The 23,275-nt window shown below is 44.4% G+C and overlaps 1 protein-coding gene across 1 annotated transcript; it reads right to left on the minus strand.

Annotated features, from left to right (window-relative positions):
* Nucleotides 1-214: 214 nt before the first annotated feature.
* ATIC (5-aminoimidazole-4-carboxamide ribonucleotide formyltransferase/IMP cyclohydrolase) lies at nt 215-23,135 on the minus strand (the record flags this gene model as incomplete). The annotated part of the gene is made up of 15 exons (XM_009702649.1): nt 215-559; nt 1,042-1,197; nt 2,179-2,361; nt 8,312-8,404; nt 9,361-9,489; nt 11,098-11,187; nt 12,339-12,424; nt 13,703-13,810; nt 13,980-14,090; nt 15,802-15,958; nt 16,089-16,240; nt 17,572-17,660; nt 20,004-20,070; nt 21,165-21,241; nt 23,009-23,135. Coding segments are annotated over 15 exons (1,745 nt in total), but the record flags the coding sequence as incomplete, so codon positions are not given.
* Nucleotides 23,136-23,275: the final 140 nt, after the last annotated feature.

The following is a 23,275-nucleotide window of genomic DNA, read 5'->3' on the forward strand; positions in this document are numbered from 1 at the left end:
ACCTGGAGAAAGCCACCTGCTGACCCTCCCCAAAAAAGCAGCTCAGTTCAGTTTACAGGACAGATTTTTATCAGTTCATTAAGAAGCTGGGCATAAGCCAGGCTTTCATACCATTCCATAGGCCTTCTAATGAATTAGTAAAGTCTGGACCAAAAAAACCTTTTTCCTGAGGACACAGTACCTGGATGACACAAGACTACAGATTTCGCATAGCTAAGAACCGTATGTTTATTCGCAAAACAGACTTAATTTTCTACCCTGGAGGCCAACTTCTTGCACCTTCATTCACTTTCAACACAGGGAAAGATCTCATTTACAGATCTTACAAACACTTGCTAAGCATACACTGCGGGTGCCTCTCAATTAAGCTGGTGATATTCCAGTCACTGCTGCTGGTGAGACTGTGACCAAAGAGGGACCACAACAGCCCACGGCAAACTCAGTGATGAAACAGCCGAAGATTGGTGTGAATGAGAGTTATCCCCAGCTCATTGCAAGCTTCGATCACAACGTCGTCGGCAGCCGAGCCAGATGGGGCAGCGATGAACTGTACCCCGCTCTGAACAAAAGACAGAGATAAGTGAAAGGATTAGAGGATGGAAAACCAAAATCCCCCTGAAGAGGAGCTGGCAGCCCCAGTCCTTCATCCACATCCCACCACGCTAATCGTCAAACAAAGGCTTCTACTGCCCAAAGCCACTGACAGGGGAGTTCCTCGTGTGAGCGGTCAGTTCTCTCCACAGCTCAGAAATAGCTGTAAAATGGTTCCTCTGGAAGCAACAGGCGTTGTCTTGATATTCTTAAACAGTTAAATAAACTAATCCTCTGTTCATCCCAAATCAACAAACTGAGCAATGGCTGGATAATTACTATCCATGTGAGACCAGCAACCACGAGGAACATCCTTCCCAGGATGCGCTCTTCTAGCCAGCAGTGGAGAGCAGAGACATTCCTCAGCCATCTGCCCAAAATTCAAATGAAAAGGCTGAGCAGACATTTCCTTGGAGTCACCCCAACACCCTGGCCCTGCCATGACCTTACCCGTTTAGCTCTGTCGACGTTATCCCTAAAAGGGAAGAAGGCATCGGAGCTGAGGGAGACAGCAGTCAGCTTGGCAATCCACTGCTTCTTCTCCGCTTCCGTTAGCTGCGCAGGCACCTCTTCAAACATCGCCTGCCATTTCACCAGCTCTTCATCCTGTGAGAAGAGAAAGAGCCAGCTCAGCCCCGAAGCACGGGCTCCTGGCAGTCCCCTACCAGAAGCACGTAAGGATGAGTGATGACGACATCCCTCTGACACCCAGCTCAGCTGGGCGTTCTGCTCCCACAGCTCTGCTGCTGGGAGCTTCCTTCCAGGGATTTTAAAATCCTAAGTGGTGGTGGGAACACGTTACCACCATCGGCTCTTTTTGCACCCTTTTAACTCCCTCTCTTCCTGCTCCTCACCCCAGGGCTTGAGGGATTCCTTCTACCCCTCCTTTAATGCCAAGATGCTCCGCTTGGCCTGCCTGCAACTATGCTGCTCTGTGTGAACGCCAGCACACGCAACGGGGATCTGGTAGATGACTTAACATATGACAAACAGCAGCTTGGTTTATGATTCACCTTCTGAATCAGCAACTGCTCCAGTTCTTACCCCCCTTAAACAAGCAACTGCTCACAGAGATGATTCATGAGGTCCCCAATCCAGCTCCTGGCTTTTGATACTTAAAAAGGACATACTATTTTCTTGTCCCACTATTGCTCGTAACAGGGAGGTCAGGGGGATTCCGAGGATCCAAAACGCCACCCAAGCCAACAGCAGCGTGTGCGAAGGGAAGGCCAGCTGCCCTGAGAGGGCAGTGAGAGTTAAAACACCCCCTTTAGCTTTAACCCTTCCTTGATGCTGCAGGGGGAACGATCAGATGAAACCAACCACACACCAAAGCGCAGGGTGGGTTCCAGCACCTGGAGCGGTGGTGCAGTATTGGAGGGGCAAATCAGGACACTTTGCCGCTGGGCCATTAAATGACCTTGGGGAAGTCATCGTCCTGGGCCCTGGCCATTTGATCCCCCAGCTCGCTGAGATCATCTAGTACTGACATTCCCACACAAAACTCAAGCCAGGCTTAAGTATGACGTAAGGACTTTGTTTTCCAGAAGCTGGACCCTCTAAGGAAACCTCTCGGCCAGCCCTTACCTCACCAATGGTCCCCGTGACATACTGATCAATGGCGTTGGAGATCTCTGCTCTCTTCACACCCGCTTTGAACTTCATGGAGAGCACGCGTGGGTGGTGCCGGAGCCACCAGTTGTTTGCCTTGTCACCAGCCAGACGCGTGCAGTGGATCCGGGACTGCTGGCCAGCTCCAATACCGATGACCTAAAGCACATAGATACGAAGCACAATCACACCTGGCTGCACGGAGATAGCAATCAAGAGCTGCATTCCAGCCAAGCAATTAGGAAAGACCTCACACAAATTAGCTGCTCCTCGCTGACACAGAGAAAGACTGTAGATAATTAGCCAGGAAAACTTTCAAAATACCTGCGTCTCCTATCCTGTAAAGTGGCAACAGGGTCAGCTCTCTGAGCTGCCAACTTCCACCGCTCCGCTGAGCTGACAGGCACTCTGAGGACACTACCTTCTTTCATCCTTCGAAATAACACAGCCCCAGCCGTCACAGTCAAACTGTTCACCTCAGGAGAGTGATACAATTATGGCTTTTGTTTAAAGCAAGAGAAAACCCTGTTGGTTGTAGAAACAAACGCAACTGCTAAGAGATGGCAGGCTGTTCTTGAAAAGGGCACTTTGGTCAGAGGATTAAAGTCTGAGCCCGGGTCACCCGAACACCCTCATCTTTCCTGGTGGGCCAGGGATACCCATCTTAAACAGATCAACTGTGATAGGCTGTGGATTACAGGGCAGGTTGTCCGTCAGGGCTGATGAGAAAGTAAATCCACAGCTCAATCAGGGAGGCTGGTCAGCAGGACCATTACATCGCATGAACTGTCAAGGCCCTGGAGCTACCAACACATTTCCTACTCTGCCATCTGCCAGAGAGTCCAGGATTTTTAAAATAGCCGCTCCTAACCTTATTTAATAGCACTTGTGCTCAATATCAAACAGACCTAGTGCTTCCAGAAGCAAAATCCAAATGCTGATTTATTGTTTTTTCCCCTCGAGGAAGCTGCTATGAAAATACAGTATTCGCTCAGTTTCCGTTTGCTTTTATCGGACCACTTTCTTTGGAGTTTGCATCAGACACATTCAACCCCTGTCGACTTTTTCAGGTACATTATAGATTAAAATATGTAGAGACTCTTTGGAATCCGGTGAGCAGGTAACTCCACAAGCCATTTGCCACAGTTCAATGCACAACGCAAACAAGCTCCTGCATCCCGCGTGGGCTGGTGCAAACTCGCCCTGGAGACAAAGGCAACTCTTCGGTGCTGACGCCACCGACAACTGAACGTGGCTGGAGACCTCTGGGTTACTGGACACGGGCAGGACCTCCCCAGCAGACACGGTCTGCCTGCACTCACAACTGGCAAACACAAGGGACCGAGCTGAGGTCTCTTGGGCTCCGGACTGTCTGCTGTCCCTCAGCTTTGCCTCTGCCATGACAGTATGCCAGGCACACAAAGGCCAGACGTAGCCACCATGGCTGGTAACTTTTCTCCACAGCTTTCAGAGCTGTGGGTCCTGCTTTCCAAAAGAGAGCTCTTGCCATTTCAAACCAGAGATCTGACAGAAAACAAGTCTCTCTCCCATAATTTCCTCCTCCCATGAAGCCACAGCTGAACTGTTCACCAGACTGTTCACATGGGGGACTGCTCCAGGGACACCATATTGAGGCTAGTGGTTCTGGCCAATGCCTCAGAGTTTCCAGCTCAGAGTGAAACAGATGGTAAAGCTATAAGTCAAAGGCTGCCCTCAAAGGAATGAATCATTTGTCTTTTCATTCATCAAGGCACAGTGACTTCACCTCTTACCAGAACCATAAAATATGCTGCTGGATACTATTCCCCCAAGGAGCAAATGAAAGACTTCGGCTCTAATATCATCTGCTCAGCTGTAACAGAAGTCATCAGTGCTTAATAAACCCACAAGGATATTAGTAATATCATAATTACTAAACAGATGCCAAATTTCTCATGGCTTAGTGACACCTTTCCCCTTCCCCCCCGCCAAACCCTCCTGATGTCCAACCTCTGCTCTCATTCCACCCTGTTTAACCTTCAAACTCGCAGGGGACCCTGCATCTCCAGGGAGCTCAACGCCAGCTGCACGTAGGTATATCGTCTCTTCCACAGAGGCTTATCCTCTCTCCCCGGACAAAGGAGAGGGCTTAAAATTGTCATACACTGCACACCATTAACGGTCACTCAGCTCTTAAGAGTGGGTCTAGCAAGCCAGGCTAGGCTAAAGGCAGAAATTTTTAGCTGGGGACGCAGATGGTGGAGAGTACTGGACAGACTGCTGGTAGCAGGGGCCAAAATACCATGCAACATTCCCAAGTTTCTAAAAAAAATGTGATGTCATGTGCCAGAAGTGCAATGTCATGGGCCCCTTCCCAGCCGGAATGGTGCCTCATCTTCATCAGGTACTTGTGAGCTGTGGCCTTGCGCTCCTGTGATGGAACTGGCCAGCCTGCTGCAAGCCCTGGCCTTCAGCCAGCACAGGCAACTGCACTGCAGAAAGTGTTTCCAGGCCAGTGCAGCACCAAACATGCACGGCTCCTTCATGAGCACACATTAGAAATAAAGCTCTCCGACCGCTCAGCACGCAAGCACCCTTCTCAAAAAGAGTGCTTTCCTTTTCTCTCTGAGTTACTCAAAATATCGTACATTTTTGTGACCTAAATTTTATCCAAAGATGCATAGCCGATCTTTGGCTCGTATTCAGCCACTCCGAAATGGCAGGAACTTGGTACTTCAGTTAAAGTGATGTATCCTATAAACTCTTCACAGGCATCCCCAAATCTACAGAGAGATTACCTGCAACACACGGAACTGTTTTTATAACAGCTTAACAGGCAAGAGAATATCAAAGCTGCTTCGCTGTGCCTCCTTCTGATGGGCCGACATTGTTCTAGAAGGAAGGTCAGAGTTACAGCCTGGGAAGAACATGCTAGTAAGATGCACTTCACTGGAAAATGCTGATCCAGGGAAAGCAAAATCCATTTTTGTACAAAAATGTGTTTTGATGTAACACTGCTGGGGAAGACTTCTTCAGTCTAGCCCAGAATTTCTGGTCTAAAGAAGAGAAATCAGAAGGTTGAGCCTCTGCTTAATGCAAACTACAGACTCGTATCTGAACCTCTCTTACACTGGCCTGTCTGAATGTACCTATTCTCCACCTTTTTCACTTTGCGTGAAGCAAAACTTCTTCCTCCTATACGTCACCTCTCCCTTCCTCAAGTGTTGACTTTGTCCCATACGAAAACACGGCTGGAACCTCAGAACCCACAACAAAGGAATCCTTCTCCCTCTATTTTCTGCCTATTTTCTACACAAAAATTAATTATGTTTCTTTCAGAGTTTAATCTCCTGGGAATCAAAAAGTGCTTAAGCAAAGCCTATTAAGTGTGAGGAGTGAAAGGAGACAGTAATACAGCGTGAGTAGAAAAATTACTTAAAAAAAAAAAGCTTGGGTGAAAATTGAGAACTACTTGACCAAAACACTTTGGCTCGCAGGAGAGCCAAACATGCCCCTTAACTGGAATACTCTCCAAAAGCACAGAGTGGATGAGATGGATAATGCCCAAAGGATCCTTTCAAAATGATCCAGACTGGCCTGGATTTACTCAGATTTACCCTGAATAATGAGTGAAAACAGAAACCCTAACTACATTTGGAATTATAAAAATCAAATAAAGGGCTTCTTCACAATTGGGAAAACAAACAAACAACAAAGTCACTGACAAATGTCTGCACCATTGGCGGAAAACAGTAAGGTAAACTAACAGGTTTGGTTTATTTTCTTTCTTTATTCTCTGCACAGTAGGATAATTTGAAATTGCTGATTTAAAATGTGATGGTATCATTAAAGAAAGGGTAAATCAACATGTTACCAACTGGCTTTGCAGGCACTGAAAGTCAGAAAGCGTTTATTGCAATTAGTGGCAGCTGGTTTCCTGCAAATTAAGTGACAGTCAGGTCCAGAAATGCTTCCTCCCGTTCTATGCTTCCCTAGAACTTACTAACACAAGCACCAGCCCTTGCTGGAGTGGTCAATCCGCTCACGAACCCAAGGAAGCCAAGCTGTCGAAAACGTTCTGGATGTCTGACACACAAGAGTTTTGTGAGGCCACAGGGATGCTGCGAGGCTGAAATAACCCCTGGAAAACCAAAAGTAATGGAAGGGAAAGAAAGGCCGTCTTCCCAGGCTTGGCTCATGTACCCCAAACCAAGTCAGATCCTGGAAAAGCATTTTAAGTGTAACAAGCCAGAAGTTACTTTCCATCCCTGGTTCTTGATTTGTACTATTTTTTGGGGTTTGCACCCAAATATTCCTGTACACATCTGATGTTTTGTCTTGGTAGGTGACATGACCAGTAGTTAGTTCTGCACAGCGCCACCACGAAGAATCTAAGCTAACCACGATCTTAGTACAATTGGTTTTCAGCGGACCTTATTTCTTTCCCCATCCCTACCTTAAGAACAATGGTCTCAATACTTAATAGTCTCAGGAAGCTTTTAGAGGTTTTAAAACCAGAAAGGAGCTCCTATCCGAGCTCCTCCATCACTACCTAAGGCTGTTTCTGCATTTGGACTGTAACGAGTCTCTTAAGGAAGTCGTTAAGCTTTGATTTGGAGACCCCAACACAGATTCACCACCTTCTTGAGTAAATGATTGTAATGGCTGCTGACCTTCACTGTTAAAAAAGTCACTTGTTCCTCAGTGCAGTACACAGACCTCTGATCTTGGCCTTCTCTGTCACATATACAAACCAAGACAACACACATTTGTCTTTGATTAAAATATATGCCTGCAAATATGCAAAACAACACCGAAGCCCAGCTAGTTAAATCCCTGCCTGCCCGCACTGCTTTCCACTCCTCCCTCATGCCTTTTCCCTTCCATATGGTACATGCATTACCACACACATTTCAGAAACATCTGCAGCACCACGTTAAGTCCAGACTTGCAAAAGCACTGGGGAAATTGCTGCTGTAATAAGGGAAAAGGAGCAAAGATAGTGACACCTTTGTTCTGGGGCTACGAGAACTAACACTCTTGAGTACAGAGAACCATTTAAAAGCAAGGGAAAAAAAAAAAAAAAAAGGGCTGAATAAAAGAAAAATGCCACATCTCCAGAGACATGTTTTCAAGAACCATACAGCACATGACCCCAGAAAGTACTGTGAGAAAGTAAAGACAGACAGCTCTGCAATGTTTTCAGGCTGTAACAACAATCTGACAAACGCAGATGAGTAGCAACGCAAAAAGGACAGCATTGCAGTTCATTCACAGTCTGTACCTGTAGGGTACACTGTTTGATCCTTTTTGCTGATTTATGATGTTCTAAAGCTCAAGATCAAAAGCATTCTTTGTCTTTTTCTTCTGTGTTTTTTTTTTTTTTTTAAATAATCCAGGCCTATGGAAAAGTTACCATGGAGAGCAGAGAACCAGCTCAACAATAGCATTATGAGAATGACCTGCTGGGCAAAAATACAATTTTTAATACATTTACAACTTTTGGATAACTGACTTAAGCTGAACACCTAGTGATAACTTGGAAAGTTGTTTGCGTTTTTTTTAAAATTCAAGATTCATATCACAACTACACATTTGATAATGCCCCTGTAAATCCCAACATCCATCATAAGCTTTTAAAAGAAAAAAAAATTCAGGGAGAACAGAAGATTTCTAATGCCCCAAAGGGGAAAAAAGAAAGCACATCACATCTTTCTTATATAGAAAGTGAAAACAAAACTAAGAACCATTTGGACAGCCAGAATCCAGCTGTGAAAACTACTGTTATTTCCTAAGGCTCCATACAGACTACAACATATGTACATGCCCTCAAAAAGTGACATAAAAGGACAGAGTAGTTAGAAAGAAATGACTCAAGGCCAAACTTGCAGAAGCACGTAAGAGCTTTTCCAACCCTATCATTACCATGAAAAAATTACACCAAGGTTTTGAAGCAGCCTCTTGAGAAACAAATGTTTAGCTACTGTTCTGCATGGCACTGTCTTGGGCTGTTCACCTGTTCAACAGCTTCCTGTACACTCCATGATTTTAAAACTCAAGCTTGACCAAAGGATTCTCTGTCCAGCTTGGCTGCGAAAGCACGCTCCACAGAGCTGCCCAATTTGGTTACCTGCCCATCCTTGGCGTAGCAAACCGAATTGGACTGGGTGTATTTGACAGCGATGCTGGCAACAATCAGGTCTCGGACAGCAGACTCAGGCAGCTGAAACAAAACACCATTGTCAACAGCCCATCCTAACAACCATGACTAGCCAACTGGCTAGTGATCTGCAAACCCCCAAGGCCATCACAAGTACAGTATCGTAGAGAGGGAAAACAAGGTAACTAAAAATATCCTGGTTTGGTCGATTACCAGCAAACGTGGTTTAGATTTAAACCTGTAAATGATTGGTTTGGCAGCTAATCTCATAGCTCATAGGGATGAGACTCAATCTTACCGGGTCAAGAGGGCTCTGTCACTGGCCTTAAGCCTGCAAAGCCTTCTGTATTTGCTCACTGTCGTCAGATGTGCTCACAGGCAAAAAGCTAAGCACGTGCTTAAGTACACACAGGACCACAACAATGTAATAACTCCCAATATCTGCATTAAGTTTTATTTTTAAGTTCGTTCCATTACTAATTTATTAAAATTATTTTTATTACCTCAATGTCTGAACTTGCTTCTGAGCCCATGACTAATCATGCGCTCATTAACATCTGTTTTTTAATGAGAACAAGATCAGAGACAAAGAAATCACTGATAACTTTCAGATGATGTGAACTCTAAATGATGAGCAATACCAGCAAGGCCAGAGTTTATACAACACACTGTACACAAAAGGGACAAGTAAACAGCGAGTCAGAATGAGATCACAATGGATCCTTAGCACATGGCTGTCTCACCGTAAGAAATCACACATGGTAGCTTCTAATTTATAAGAAATACAAATATTTTGATAGTCAGAAATAAAGGGCAAGGTTCAGCTCCTCTTATTTATGCAAGGAATTAAAACAAAGGCAAACTACCCTGATTTACCCAAGTATATCTGGTCCAGAAAGTTTGTAGCATTGTTTTGTTAAAAGCCAGTTAAATCTCATTAAAATAGAAGAGCGACGACTTCCTTGATGAAAGCACACCAGTTCATTCCACCAGTCTTTAAGCTCGCTTCCGACACTTACGTTTTTATTCTTTGTAACGATGTTCTTGAACAATGACCGGTCGATGACTGCATTGTTCCTCTTCTGCATGAGATGCAATCCATAGAGGGTTCGAACCTCATTGTCATCTGGCTCATAATGGGGATCCATCTAAAAGCCAAAGGATAGGCCAATAAAACACTCAGACCAATTCAAAGCCAACATCCACTAACAGCTTAGGTTAAAAGACATTATCTAAAGAATCCAAAAGAAGTGAACTGTTTATAGAAAGCAATGTCAAATCATCAGAGGTAATTAGAATTAACTGAGGCAACACAGTCTAAGCAGCACGAGGTGACATTTACAGGACAAAGAGAGGTAATGCAGTACAGATGCTTATACACAAATGTCCTCAAAAATCTACAGTCTTCCAGTCTTCCACAGAAAGGCAGAAATATTTTGAGTTGCTTCATACATGCCTCCAGGTACAACTCCCAACCCTCTTTGACATTAAAGAAAACACTGAATGCGACTATTGCCACATCTCCAAAAAAGCATGTGGCACAGTTAATTTACACCAGTGTAAGGGGTAAAGTTAAATGGAACTGTCAAACTGCATTCAGGTCTACTCATGGATGGGCTTATTTAGAATTTAGAACTTATTTAGAACTGGTAGCCCCAGGTCAGGTTACTGAGACATGAAGTAAACTGGACTAAGGCTACCATCTCTAAATAGGAGCGTGCACATGCTTTATGTGGTTTCCCTAATCCATTTAAATTTGTTCAGATCAACTTTCCATAGCATCCCTCTGCAGACAGGCCCTGAAGATACAGGCTTAACCAATATGACCTCATCCTTGCAAAGCTAATTGAATTCAGGAGGTAACCAGCTGCCAAGATTGTCTGCAATTTCATTCCTTCTTGCCTGAAGCTCTGGAGCCATCTTCTACAGCTCCCCTGGTAGTAACGCTACAACTGCAACTTCAGCTAAGCCTTAGATTTTATTTTTGTAATGTTATAGCAAAGTTCTCTGCTCCTTTGTCTCAGAGTCAGGCAGAAATAGGACCTATTCAGCTGCTCTGACAGCATTCTGTAATCTGTTAGTCCTGTTCACCAAAACTGGGTGATTTTGAAGTCTCAGTAACCACTGCAGGAAATAGGAAGGCAACCTGACATTGACTTGACCACCCTACATTAATATTGCTCAACAAGCGTCCTGGTTGCAGCATGTAAAGGTGCATCGTCCCAGGTCCAAACTCTGTCTGTGCTGCTATTTTCATCACTGACTGTACGAAAGACTGCCCCTCCAAATACCACACGACCAGCCAAGGCTTCCCCCAGTCATACACTACACATTCTTCTCGCTGTCGAGCCTCACACCACCATTGAGGCACTATATCTTAGATATAAATAACTCAGGGTGGAAACCAATTCAGTAAAAGTGAGAGGAAAGCTGGCAAAGAGGGGAAAGAAAGCACGGGAATTCTGTTTCTTTGAAGTACTCTTGCTGGTTTGTAGATTTAATTACTTTAAATCCACGTCACTTTGAAACCCAAGGAAGGCATTATAAAAATACTCGCATCTAGGACTATAAGCTAAATGTGACCAGAACACTCCTGGTGGAATTCCAGCTCATACAGGAATCCCCACAGACCCAGCGGAAACACCTCCCTGCACTGTAGGGGGGCCTGGATCAGCCCCCCAGCTATTTGGACACTAACAACTGTGAGAAGTGGGCATGGGAAGAGCAGAGGGTTATAGCGGAGCAGAAGTACAAACCTGGAGGACACAGTAACCACCATTCTTCTTTTTGGCAAGGATTTTGAGAGCTTCTTCCTCAAAGCCAGGCGCTACCACACCATCAGATACCTGCAACACACACAGATTTCAGCTTCCATGTTTGGGCAGGGGAAGGTGCTAATCTTGAAAGCTCCACCTGCCATTTCCAGCAAGGCATTGAAGGCACACCTCTCAGGGTCTATATGTACCATACCATATGTACTATTACAACATTGGTTTCTGTCCTGGAAAGGACAGAAAGCTATAAGCTTTCGGCAGGAGTTAGTAAAAAGTACCCCACCGTCACTTTAAGCAGAATGGAACTAATAACTAATATCCCCTCTCCAGAGGGCAACAGCTCAAAAACAAAATAATCCTTATTTCAACAGTGACACTCCTGATGAGACAAAAATACTGGCAAAAGGGCTGTTAACAGCATTGAAACCCAGAAGAAGAGTTTACATTCATCAGTGCCATGAAGTGATATATACCTTTCACATTCTCATCCTACGTGGGTGGGTTTTTCTTTGTTTTTAAGTAATAGCACACGAAACGTTAGCCTCACAAACAAGTCAAATGTGCTCTTTCACTCAATCGAAAAGAAGTCTCCAACATACAAGACAGCCCTTTGTGTTGTGCTTTCCTCCTCTCAGAAAAATTGTAAGCAACATATAACGGGATGAAGGTGTTTGGTAAAGCATTAACTCCCAGTTGTTTAACTCTGTTTAAACTAGTGACTTGTGCAACGCAGTCAGCTACGGATGAATCCAGCCAAGTAGAAAGTGCAGCCTGGAAAGTGGCTGAACCTACACATAGCATCTATCAAGTGGCAGGTAGCAATCTACATCCACATTCCTGCCCTGGGCCAGAGGCTGGCCAGCAGCTCCCCGGACTTCTACTGTTCTGATTACAGCCGTTCAACCGGATACTTGTAATCAGGGTTCATTTCTGGAGGCCTACTCTGAGGCAGAGGTTTGCAATCATCTCTTGGAGAGCAGCATTTCAAGCACTGCTATTTCACAGGCTCTCGCACAGGGCCAGGTTTTAAACGGTAAGAAGAAAAATGCATCAAAAGATAGGTGTAAATTCTGCATTCCAGATACCAGATTACACAAATGGACCAATAAATAGTCTTCAGTAAAGTGGGTCAAATTCAAACAGAATGGCTGTTACAAACCAATGACTCCATCTCGTGTGATTCTCCTTTTTACACTCGAATTATTTGCTGCTGTTTAACTAACCTCTCTGGAAATAATCTTGGCAGTAGCCACATCACAGATATCAGACAGGGCAATGAAGTCACCAAAAGACGACATCCGATCGGCACCTGCAAAATCCAAAATTTTTAGTAACTTATCAAACTAGAGCATAATACAAAGAAAAGTCTTTGCTCTTACAATCCAGTCAATTTCTATGAAAGCTACTAATTTAATAGCACAGCAAAAAAAAAATAGGCCACATAAGAGCAATAAGGATGAAACATCCTACCTCAAACACGTGCACCTTTACGTTTTCCCACAGTTCAGATATTCTTTCTTGTTCACTGCATTTGTCAAAGCTCTAATTCTGTAACGGCTACCTCCATTACAGCAAGCAGCTCTGCTGTAGCCATGGTGGCAAGAGGACAAGGAGAGGCAAAGATCATACAGAAAGATTTCAGATGGGAGACGGTTGGAAAAAAGAGAAAAGCTTTTAGATGCCTATGCTCCCATCTGGCTTTTCCTGCAAGAAACCAGACCCAGAAATGTAGCTAAAAGCATATTTATTTTTTTTTTTAAAAAATAAATATTCTCTGTATTTAATGGCATAGCTAAGGTGGACTCAGCTCCCATCACGGATGCTCTACTCCTTCACAAAGGCAATTCTTCTGACCCTGCCATTCTAAAGGTTTATTTTTCTACCAATCATGCAATGGTTTTCTGAGGGCAACATGCAAAGGTGCTGAAAAATGAACTCAAGCCAATGTGCCCCTTATCAAGTTCGCTTTGTTTCCTGTAATCTGTGCAGATTTTCTAGGAATGCCATGGAAAATGAGAGAATTAGCAAAGTGTCTCAGCTAAGCAGAGGAAGTTATTTTTATTTACTTATTTTTAGCTTTTTTGTGAGCTCTGCAGTACAAAAGCATTAAAAAACTACCCACCGAATACCAGCAGAAACATTTCCACTCAAGTTAAGTATTCCTGAGCACCCCATCGGCAGTGGAAAGCTGAGTGTGCTACCAGCACAGCTGCTTATCCAGATCCTTTAGCCCAAATCCCACAGATTTATGTATGTGTGTGTACATACATTTAAATTAAAAAAACCCAAAACAAAAAACAAATCTCTACAGGTCTTCTATATACATCAAGGAACAGAATCCAAAATGGTTTTAGATTCTTTGAAACAATATACAAGGTCTCTTTGAATGGTGACAGCTCACTTGGAGAACAATTTTTGATAGGCAGTCAGTTCATTAGTCAGTCTGTCAGATCCTTACGGAGAAAAACCCTAGAGAGGAGGAGCACAGTGCAAAGGGAAGAGTCTGCCAAGTGCTAAGCATGCTGCTCAGGTGCTGACAATTAAGCTCAGCTCTTTGGACATGCTAGTTTACTCCTGGGCTTCTCACCTCTGCTTCGTGCATAGGCAGACGCTAAGGGCGTTAAGGTCTTGTGGAAGTCGTGCACCATGCAGACTTGCGCCTCCTCTTCGCTAAGAGGTATTCCAACAGCAGCACCTGGTGGGAAATACATGCCAGGGCACTCAAACCAGAACCTCTCACTGGTCCCTGCCCCTGGGACCTCCGCAGGCTGCCATGGTAAGGGACACAGATACACCACTGACAGGGCCTGCCAAAAGTCATAGCCCATTCCAAGAGAATAGCATGGCAACGAGGAGCCACCCACCTGCAGGACTGACGTGTTTGAAAAAAAAAAATGCCTGCTTGAGTTCCTTCACCAGCTGCCAGGCATTGAGAGCATCACACAGGTTGATGAATCCCGGAGAGCCATTCACCACTGCAAATATAGCACGCAGACACATTAAAGCAGGCAGACCCCTCTCCCCAGCATCTGGAGAGCAAGCAGAAGAGATTTCTCCCACCAACAACTGAGATCACTACAAACTGTTCTTGTTTCATGGCACTGGCTCCTCAGCAACTGGTTAAGTGCCCTGAAAAGCTGCAGTGACTTGAGAGGAATGCACAGGCTTGAAACTCAGGAAATGCAAATACAATTCTCTTCCCTACCAGAAACTGCTGATGTGACCTTGGAGCAAGACACATGCTGTCCCCATGCACCTCCCCTCCTGTGAAAGGGGAACTAAAAGAGAACATTCCCCTTACGTTCTTTGAGTTCAACCGGCAGCCACTTGGATCAAGAGCTACCTCTTTCTGAGGGAGCCTACCAGAGCTTCATTTTGACCAAGGTGCGTAGGCAGAGTTGCCAGGGAAGAACACAAAAAGCACATCCCCTGCTCCCTAGCAGGTAGATTTCTTTAGGAATCTATTAAATTTATTTCATATAGTGACTATGTCTCCGATTCAACACAGTACTACAGCACTAGCCAAACTTTAAGCACGTTGTCTCTAGCTCCTGTCAACAGAGCCACTCACAGCCACAAAATTTAGGGCAAGATTTTAGTAAAATGTTTAATCTGGTCTTTTCATCAGAAGTCCATGCCGAGAGTAAAGGCCGTTTAAAAGTCTGCTCTCAAAACCTTTTGCTCTGGCCCTGCAAGAACTGCTCAGACTGACATGGCAGAACTGTGAGCATTTCAGGAGACAGGAGGAAAAGATCGTTCCAGCAACAGCCCACCGCCAGGACAAGCAAACACAGCGCTGCTCTGCTGCCATACTGGGAGGCAGACTTGCAAGCAAATCAACTTCCAGCCCAGGAACAGCAAAGCTTCCTGAGAGGTCCCAGAGCTGAAATTGAGAAATACTGCAACACAAAGCTTCATTGTCTATTCAATAGGGCAATGCCTGCACACAAGGCAGAGCTCGTTTTCACCAACATTGAAAGCAATCTCAAGAAGGAGAGTAGCCAGACTTTCTTTCTCTCCAAAACAGGGGTTTCCCTCTCTGCAACAATGCAGTGATGAGTGGCACACCCTGTAAAACGGCAGAGGCACACCAGACCTGTCCCAAACTCTTGCAAGTGAGGCTAGCATCCCTTCCCTCTGCCACCATTAGCAGAAGTAGCATTCTAGAAAACTAAGGTAATAAACCTTTGCTCAAAATCAAAGAAAAAAAGAACAAAACTCATTCAAACCTAGAGAAGAACAGCTTGGTTTCTAGACAGAGTAAATGGTGACACAAAAAGATTGGAAAGATACTAAATAAGGAAAATGGGAAGGAGCAAAGCATCTTAAAAGGATGGCGAAGTTTTCCCTTGCAAAATCTGGGTCTGACGTTAAGCAGAAGGTGGAGTCTTCTCAAAGTGTCTTCAGTGTGGACACGCAATCCCACACCAACTGAGAACACGGAGCTACAGTAAGTCTTGAGGGGGTCAGCAGACAAGCTTTTCTGTCTCACGCATCTCAACCTTTTAGTTGCAAAGGTAGCACCACTCAGTAATAAAGTAGCTGTTAAGGCACCGCTGGCCATCCTTTGGACTATGGTACAGGATGGTATTTCAGTTTTAAAGACAAATCGGCAGACTTGCCCAACCACTTCCTTTCCTAGCCATCCCAGAGCTCCCTTTTGGCCAGCACAGCCTAAGGCCTCACCTGTCAGGGGGAGTTTGGATCTCATCGTGTAGAGCTGCGCAGGACTCTGGTGAGGATTCATGCCGTACCTGAGGGGCAGCTGGGACACTCCCTTGCTGTACTCTTTCCTAAAGTAGTCAGAGATGGCCGCATCGTACTGAGCAGTGTGGGTGAAAGCCTGGGGACAGAATGGGGGACACCTGTCAACTTACAAACATCAACTTACAAAGGATTTGGTTTCAAGAGGAGAATGAATGAAAGGCAAATGAGTCTGGCCTAGCCCTTCATCGCAAGCAAACACGACCAACCTTCAGTGCAAGGTGACGCCTGGTTTCCACAGAAGTGTCTTTGTCCCTTGATGTTGCCATCTCTTTAGCTACTGCAGAGTAGTCTGCAGGGTCACACACAACTGTCACGCGAGCGTGGTTCTTGGCAGCTGCCCGCAGCAAGGCAACTCCTCCTGCAAGAGAAGGATGGAGGCATGAAGCACTTCTCTCCTGAACACGGCATAAGCAAGGCTCACATCTGAAGCCAAGAAGGGCTTCGATCATTTGTGCCAGATGAACATGCCCTCCTCTCTCCAGCAAGGAGAAGGGACTTAAGAGCCCTCTTCAAACTGCACAAGGCTGGTGATCAAGTGCACGCTGATTGGCCTTTGCAGATACAGGTAGAGCTGCAGTGGCAAGGAAAGAGGTCACGGGCTGCGATGAACAACCGGGGCAAGAATACCTTCAAGCAGCACAGCCACATCCTGAAGAGGATGGCTGTCTCCACAGATCGCTTAAGCGCCATCCTCCGCAACACTGGGCTGGGCAAGGGTCTATGGGAAGATTTACTTCTACGCTGCCAAGCAACACAGGTTCCCAAATCTCTCTGCAAATATTAATGAATCCTGCCCAGGTCCTCTGTGTGAGATAAAATGCCACGCTTCCCCCTTAAATCTGACTCCACACAGCTATTACAACACTTTAAATCATACAAGATATAGGCCGTTGCAAAGGAAAAGTAGAGGCTGGCACTGTTACATGCAGAGTGAGTATTACTCTATAAAACATTTAATAGAGAGCTCTGCTGGGCATCATTTGGACTAAACTACTGCAAGAAAATTCAATCCCAATCCAACCTCATGGCACAAAACTGTGCCTGTACTGTTCACAAGCTGCCAAGCAGAGATGCTGCAGTAAAGGAGCAGAACACCTTTTGGGGTTAATAACTAGAAGAAAGAGCAAAACTGCTGACGATACAGGCATGCATGCTTCCAAACTCGAGTCCTAACTACTCTCTCATGTATGCAGACCAACCCCTTTCCTTGTAAGGGCTTCCTGCAGTGAAGTTTTCAGCAACCCCCTGAGCACTTTCAGTAGTTCAGCTTTCTCTCTCCAAAGCTTACGGTTTTTATTTTTATTACACTGCCAGCGAGTGCAAAAAAGGTTTAACCTGCTCTCCGCGTTTCAGTAGGAAGCACGCTCCACCTGGCCTTTCCTAGCACAGCCTTCTACAGTACATCAGGCCCCTTCTTTTGGGCAGCGCATGACTTGCCCACCTATGCAGCATGGCTTGCCAGCCCATTACAACAGCCACTTGCCATTTTAATTATAAGTCTGCCTAAAAGCAACGAGGTTTACCCAACTATGCTTTCAGTCTGCTCCTTGCAACTCCTGAGCATTTTTAGGAGACTTCCTTTATGGGTGTGCAAGGCCACCAAACAAAAAAGGAAAGAACTGAGACCAGTAAGAGACCAGAAACCATGAAGTCTGCCTGGAAAACAGATTTGCTCTCCCTTTAACTTACCAATATCAATCTTTTCCACTGCCTCTTGTACAGTTACATCCGGAGAAGATACGGTCTTCACAAAGGGGTAGAGGTTACACACTACAACTCTGAGAATCGAGGGGAAAAGCAGGGTTATTCAGCAAGAAATAAAAAGGCCAGTCAAGGCTTGGCAAGTACGAGATACCACCAGTGTTTTTACGGTCCTGTCTCTCAGATCAGGGACCAACATAGATTCCTGCAGCCAAGGCTTCTTTCTCCAAAAGACTTAAGAGATAGCGGTGTTCAGCCAAAGGCCAAGTGATGGTACGATGCATTATGAAATTTAACTGAACTCTGTGCATTAAACGTTACAGCAGATAGAACCACAATTTAGAGAAGCTAGTTTAAAGGAAGAGTTTCTTTAAATACATGGGCCTGTATTTAAATGTTTAGTGATGTTGGTGCACAACTTGAGCCATTTCAAAGGACTTCAAAGTGGGCTCTCAGCAATACTGAAAATAGGCATCCACCAACTTTCCTAGGAGAGTAAGCACTCAGGGCAAGGTCCACCGCAAACAAAGTACAATCAATCTAATTTTCCACAACCTTTCCAAGAGCAGAAAATGACCTCTGTATCGCCTTCTGGACTTTTAAAATACCAACAGCATACAAAACCTGAGTGCACAGCCTGGGTCCTGTAATGCCTCATGTAGCACATGAAAGCAGAGGGGAGAACTGACTCACCCCTCTCAAGGCAAGACTGCGTCTCGCTGGAATTAGTTTCTTTGATCTGATCTGGAAGAAGCCACAGTCTGTATTCCAGAAAGCATGAAGTAATAACTTGCCCTGTCCCATCCTACCAGTGCCCCATGAACAGCAGCAAAAGGAGGTATCTGTTTTGACCTTCACAAACAACGTTTTTAATCCAAGAGAATTAATTTACTCTTTCGATCTGAATATATGAAGGTATCAAACTCCAATGCGTGCCCAGTATTGGCAGCGAATTGCTGTAACGCATACATTTGTGTCCAACTTTTACTCTCCTTTGTTTCCACGTTGTGCGATGAGCTCAACCGGAAGGGATGATCAGCTTCCAGTATGGTTTTCAGAACCCCTATGTCTCTAAATTTCCTACGATGTCCTTTACGGTCTGTTCTATTTCTAATGCCCCCTCCTCCCCAATCCATTCATGCTCCGGAATGGTTGCAAACCATCAGGAATCTGTGGACTTTAACACTACTTATGCTTTTATCTGTGGAAATCAAGACAATAAATATCTAGGTTTCCTACCTTGACTTGGGCATGTAAATTTTATGCAACTATGCAAAGACACTCCTGCTGAGGATCAGCTCCTTCTGCTTTATGTAAGACAACCCAAATCCAAATTACTACTGCAGATGCAAGTGCATTAAGTCACTGATGTAAAGGCATGCTACTCCCTCTGCAATTCAGCACAGCCTGCTTTAATATGCAGCGTACTCTGAAGAGCCACCACTGCCATCTATGAGGATTCCTGTGGTTTTAAATTTCAGGTTTTCAAATTCAGTCTAGAAATCCATCCACCCTAGGCACACCGGTTTTTAAAAGTAATTTTAAAAGCTAAGATGCATCCCGGCCCAATCACCACAGTCAAACTATACCTCTCAACCTGGCTATACCTACAATTTACTGTATTCAATTCAGCCATTCATTTCTAAACCAGGAGCTACCTGTTCACATAGGACTCGTTACTCACAATCACTAGTTAGATGTTAAAACCAATTAGTTAAACATAGTCGCAAACTGCCTTGTGTAAGTGTACTGAGTGAATACATTCTGACGAAAAAAAAAATAATCTTTGCTATGTTAGTGCACAAACTGTGTTAGCTTCAATTTCTGGCTGCAGCTCACTTGCTCCCGTGATGGCTCTCAAAAAGTAAGTTTTCTGTCTGTTATCTGTGTTTTTTCTGTCTGTACAAATGCTGCATGTTCCGGACCCACTTTTCATGTCTGCTCTTTATTTATGTGTTGAAACTCAGTAAACATTATGCAAATATCAAAGGGTATATTTACTAAGTATTTCAAAATCAGGAATTGTCATCTGACCAGACACCCAGAGCCAAATTGAAGGGAAATGTACCAGCTTCAAAATCACTGATTTCAATTTTGCAAGACGTGTAGTGTGGTCCAACATTGACTAAATGCAAAGTGTCAAAATTCCCAGACAACCAGAAGAAATAAAAACCCCTTTTCCCTGTGGAAACCACAATATACCTTTGTTGGTTTAGTTTTCTCTTACTACAAGTGATGAAGATCTGTAGCAAATTGTGTTTTTAAAACACAGTATCTTGTGATGAGGAAAAGGAAGGAGATTGCAGATCTTCTGGTGTGCAGATGTTACAATCCCTACTGCTCCCATTCACTGGTGTTGACTAGTCTCCATTGTTCATTTTTGATAACTGATGAATTGCATCATGTCCCCCAACATTTACCTTACAAGACTGAAATCCTGTTTGTTCATATCAGCATTATCTTCCGGAATATTGCGAGCCAAGATGCCTAGTTACAAAAAACAGTACATCTTTTTTAATAAAGAATTAAATCACCAACAATCTTTTAATTCAACATCTTCCTTCAGACCGTGCTTTTCCTCAGAGACTTTCCATCATAAACTTTCCGATTCTTGTTCTCAGCCCCTACTCCTCTACCTTTATTCCATTTTACTGACTCTTTGGCTGTTCAAATTCCATACTAACACAGTCGGGGTTTTTTTTCCCAAAGCTAAATCCTAGGGCATTCCAAGTGCTGAACAGCAACCTCAAAAAATGTACTTTATAAGCATTCAGTTGCTACCCTTATAAGACCAAAACTGTCATTAAGAAGTTCATGGAGAGAAAAAGGGCACCTGCTGCTCATCAGCCAACAGCACACAAAGTCTATGAAACAACAGAAGCAAGAGAGGCTGTGCCTCTTGCCGAGCAGCGTGGGTGGGTGGCTTTGGACTAGGAACTTGGAGAAACGGGCAGGTGACTGGCTGGCACAGGGTACGCAACAGCACAGTCCTGGGTTCAAGGTCACCAGAGGAGGTTGTCTCCAGCCCTCAGGTATGATGGGCAACAGGTTCGATTCAAGGGATCTCAAACAAAGTAACAGGAGATGAAAAAGCAGATGGGTTAATGTGCAGACTGACCAATTATCAAACATCTTCCTTGCTGAAGAGGACCCAGGGAATATTCAAGCATGCAGAAATCACCCACTAAAGACTATGCTGTCACGTTCCTTATGCTGCACACCACATCCATCCAAAGGTTAAATTCAATGGAGCTCTCTGCCTGAACAGGTCTCAAACTGACTCTGCAAAGAATGTGCAAAGGCAATTACAGAGAAGCCATGTTACTTGTAGCCCTGTGGAGGAAAAGCTCTGCTAATTGCACAGATGCCAGCTTAGCAACAGAAGAAGTAATTCAGCCACCATGTGCTTCCTCCACCCTCTGCTTTTCACCTCTCCTGCTGCTGCTAGAGCAAATCTGTTCTCATTACTCAGTTCTTCCACACAATCCTTAAAAAAAGACGACATCTGTCAACCCCTTCTTCCCACCCTCACCACCCACAGATTTCTCTTTTAGACTGAAAATATATTAGCAGAAACATACCAGCATGGACTGCAGGATGAAGAGTTTTCACACGCCCACCTAACATCTCAGGGAACCCTGTCAGGTCCGAAACATCTCTGCTCAATGAGAAAACATAGCATGATAATAGATGTGCCATACTGACTTTATCTATAGGTTGAATGTTTATTATTCCCATCAGGGTAGTAATTCAGATCTACTAGCAATGTTAGTTTTACTGGAAGGACATTTAAAACCTAGGAGTTTTGAAGGCAGCAAGGAGGGGAAATAAACCTAGCTTTCTTTTGGTCCATCTGTCAAAAAAAATCACCACCTTTCCATCAAAGACAGGAGGAGTTTAGAGACGAAACACATGCATGATTCCTCTAAACTTCAGTATCTTGTATCTCAATAAGAACACAACATATGGAGGGTGTATTACCATAAACTGCTAGGAAAAACCTGTGCTGAGTGACAGACTATGATACATCCTTCTTACGGAAGGCTGGGAAGTAGTTCTGAGACGAGACATTCTACATTAAGACAGATCTGACTGTTTTTATTATGGTCGGCATCTGTCAACTAGTTAGCAAAACGCTGCTAGGTACAGAAGGATTAGTAGAAACAGCCAAAACGTTGGTTTAATGCACTCTCACTCTTCACAAGATGTTGATCTATATCTTATGCAAAAACTACACGTGACAGAAGACAGAAAGGACACTGCTTTCTAACAAGTGACCCAAAACAAACAAACAAACAGTATAAATTGCATTACAAAACCCACTGTGCCAATGGGGCAAAAACTGCTTTTCTCATGAATGGAAATAAACTTCATGGGTTACACTCAACTAAGCAGTAGTTATTTCTCAAATACACTGAAACAACCAAGATAAGCAAACCCTAAGTCAACATGGTTTACAGAGAGAACGGAGGACCATGCTCAGAAGACACAATACCTCAGTACTCTTTTCCCAGCTTAGCCAAAAACATTAATTAAAAGTTTCACCACTCCCTGTGACAGATTATGATGGTAAAGGAACAATAAACTGGAGAGGGAAAGGCAAATGTGACCATCCTTTGCTTTAGGCTTCACTGATAGCGCAGCCAAGCAAAGAAGCTGGAGAGACATGACCAAGTGCTAGATAACAGCAAGGACAGGGAGCTCCGGGAGTGGTGTGTATTCATGCTGATGTGTCCCAGGGGCCTGCCATTGCATTTACCGAAGTAACGAAAGAGTCACAGTCACCTGTCCTGCCAAATAATTGCCAGATTTTTTCATCACTGCACTGGAAATAATTTTTATTTGGCTGGAGCTGTTTTTTAATGGCAGCACAGATGAAACTAAAACAAATTTCTGCAGTATCATGGGCCAAAGCAACCGGTGACTGTACGTGCCCCTTCTCAAACAGCAGATGCGCAACACTTAAAGGCTTTATCTGAAAAAGCTGATCATCATTCTGGGAAAACTATTTGTGACAAATAATCTCCAGTGAGCTTCAACATATTCCTGACACATGTCAGTCCTGTCTCAGGACCAGGTGAAGATCAGCTTTCACCCGGCTCTGAAGAGGTCAGATTATGAATTTCACGACACCTGATTGTCTCACAGGAAAAAAGCTGGCTCAAGGCAGACAAGGCATCACCTCCAACACAATGCTCCTGACATCCCTCTGTTCCCGCACAGGAACACTCTTCGGCCTCAGTCAACCAACTTCTGGCCAAGAAGGTTCTGAAGTTTGCTTTGGGGCAGGTTTTTTGCGGGAAGGGAAGGCTTGCTTTCAGACCAGTTTTCAACCATTTTTGCTCACAAATGGAGAAAACAATTTAAGCAACCTCAGGACCCAAATGAGCATTTTTGGTGGAGATGTATAGGAAAGCATCTGTACCTGACGGGCAAGCCAGCATCTCTCAGGGATTTGGCTGTTCCTCCAGAGGCAATTAAACCCAGGCCAAGGGCATTCAGACTCTTTGCAAATTCCACCAGGCTGGTCTTGTCGGAGACGCTGAGCAAAGCTAACAGGTGGGAAGAGCACAAATATTTTGGATTTAAAAGTGGAACAGCGAAAGAATACAACAGGAATAAGAGACAGAAGCCTTTTAAAGTTCTATAACTTAGGAATCTTCTCTGCTGTGAGGTGACCGGGTCGGGGAGG

Source organism: Cariama cristata, unplaced genomic scaffold (assembly GCF_000690535.1).
Source record: "Cariama cristata isolate BGI_N322 unplaced genomic scaffold, ASM69053v1 scaffold20080, whole genome shotgun sequence".
NCBI lineage: Eukaryota > Metazoa > Chordata > Aves > Cariamiformes > Cariamidae > Cariama > Cariama cristata.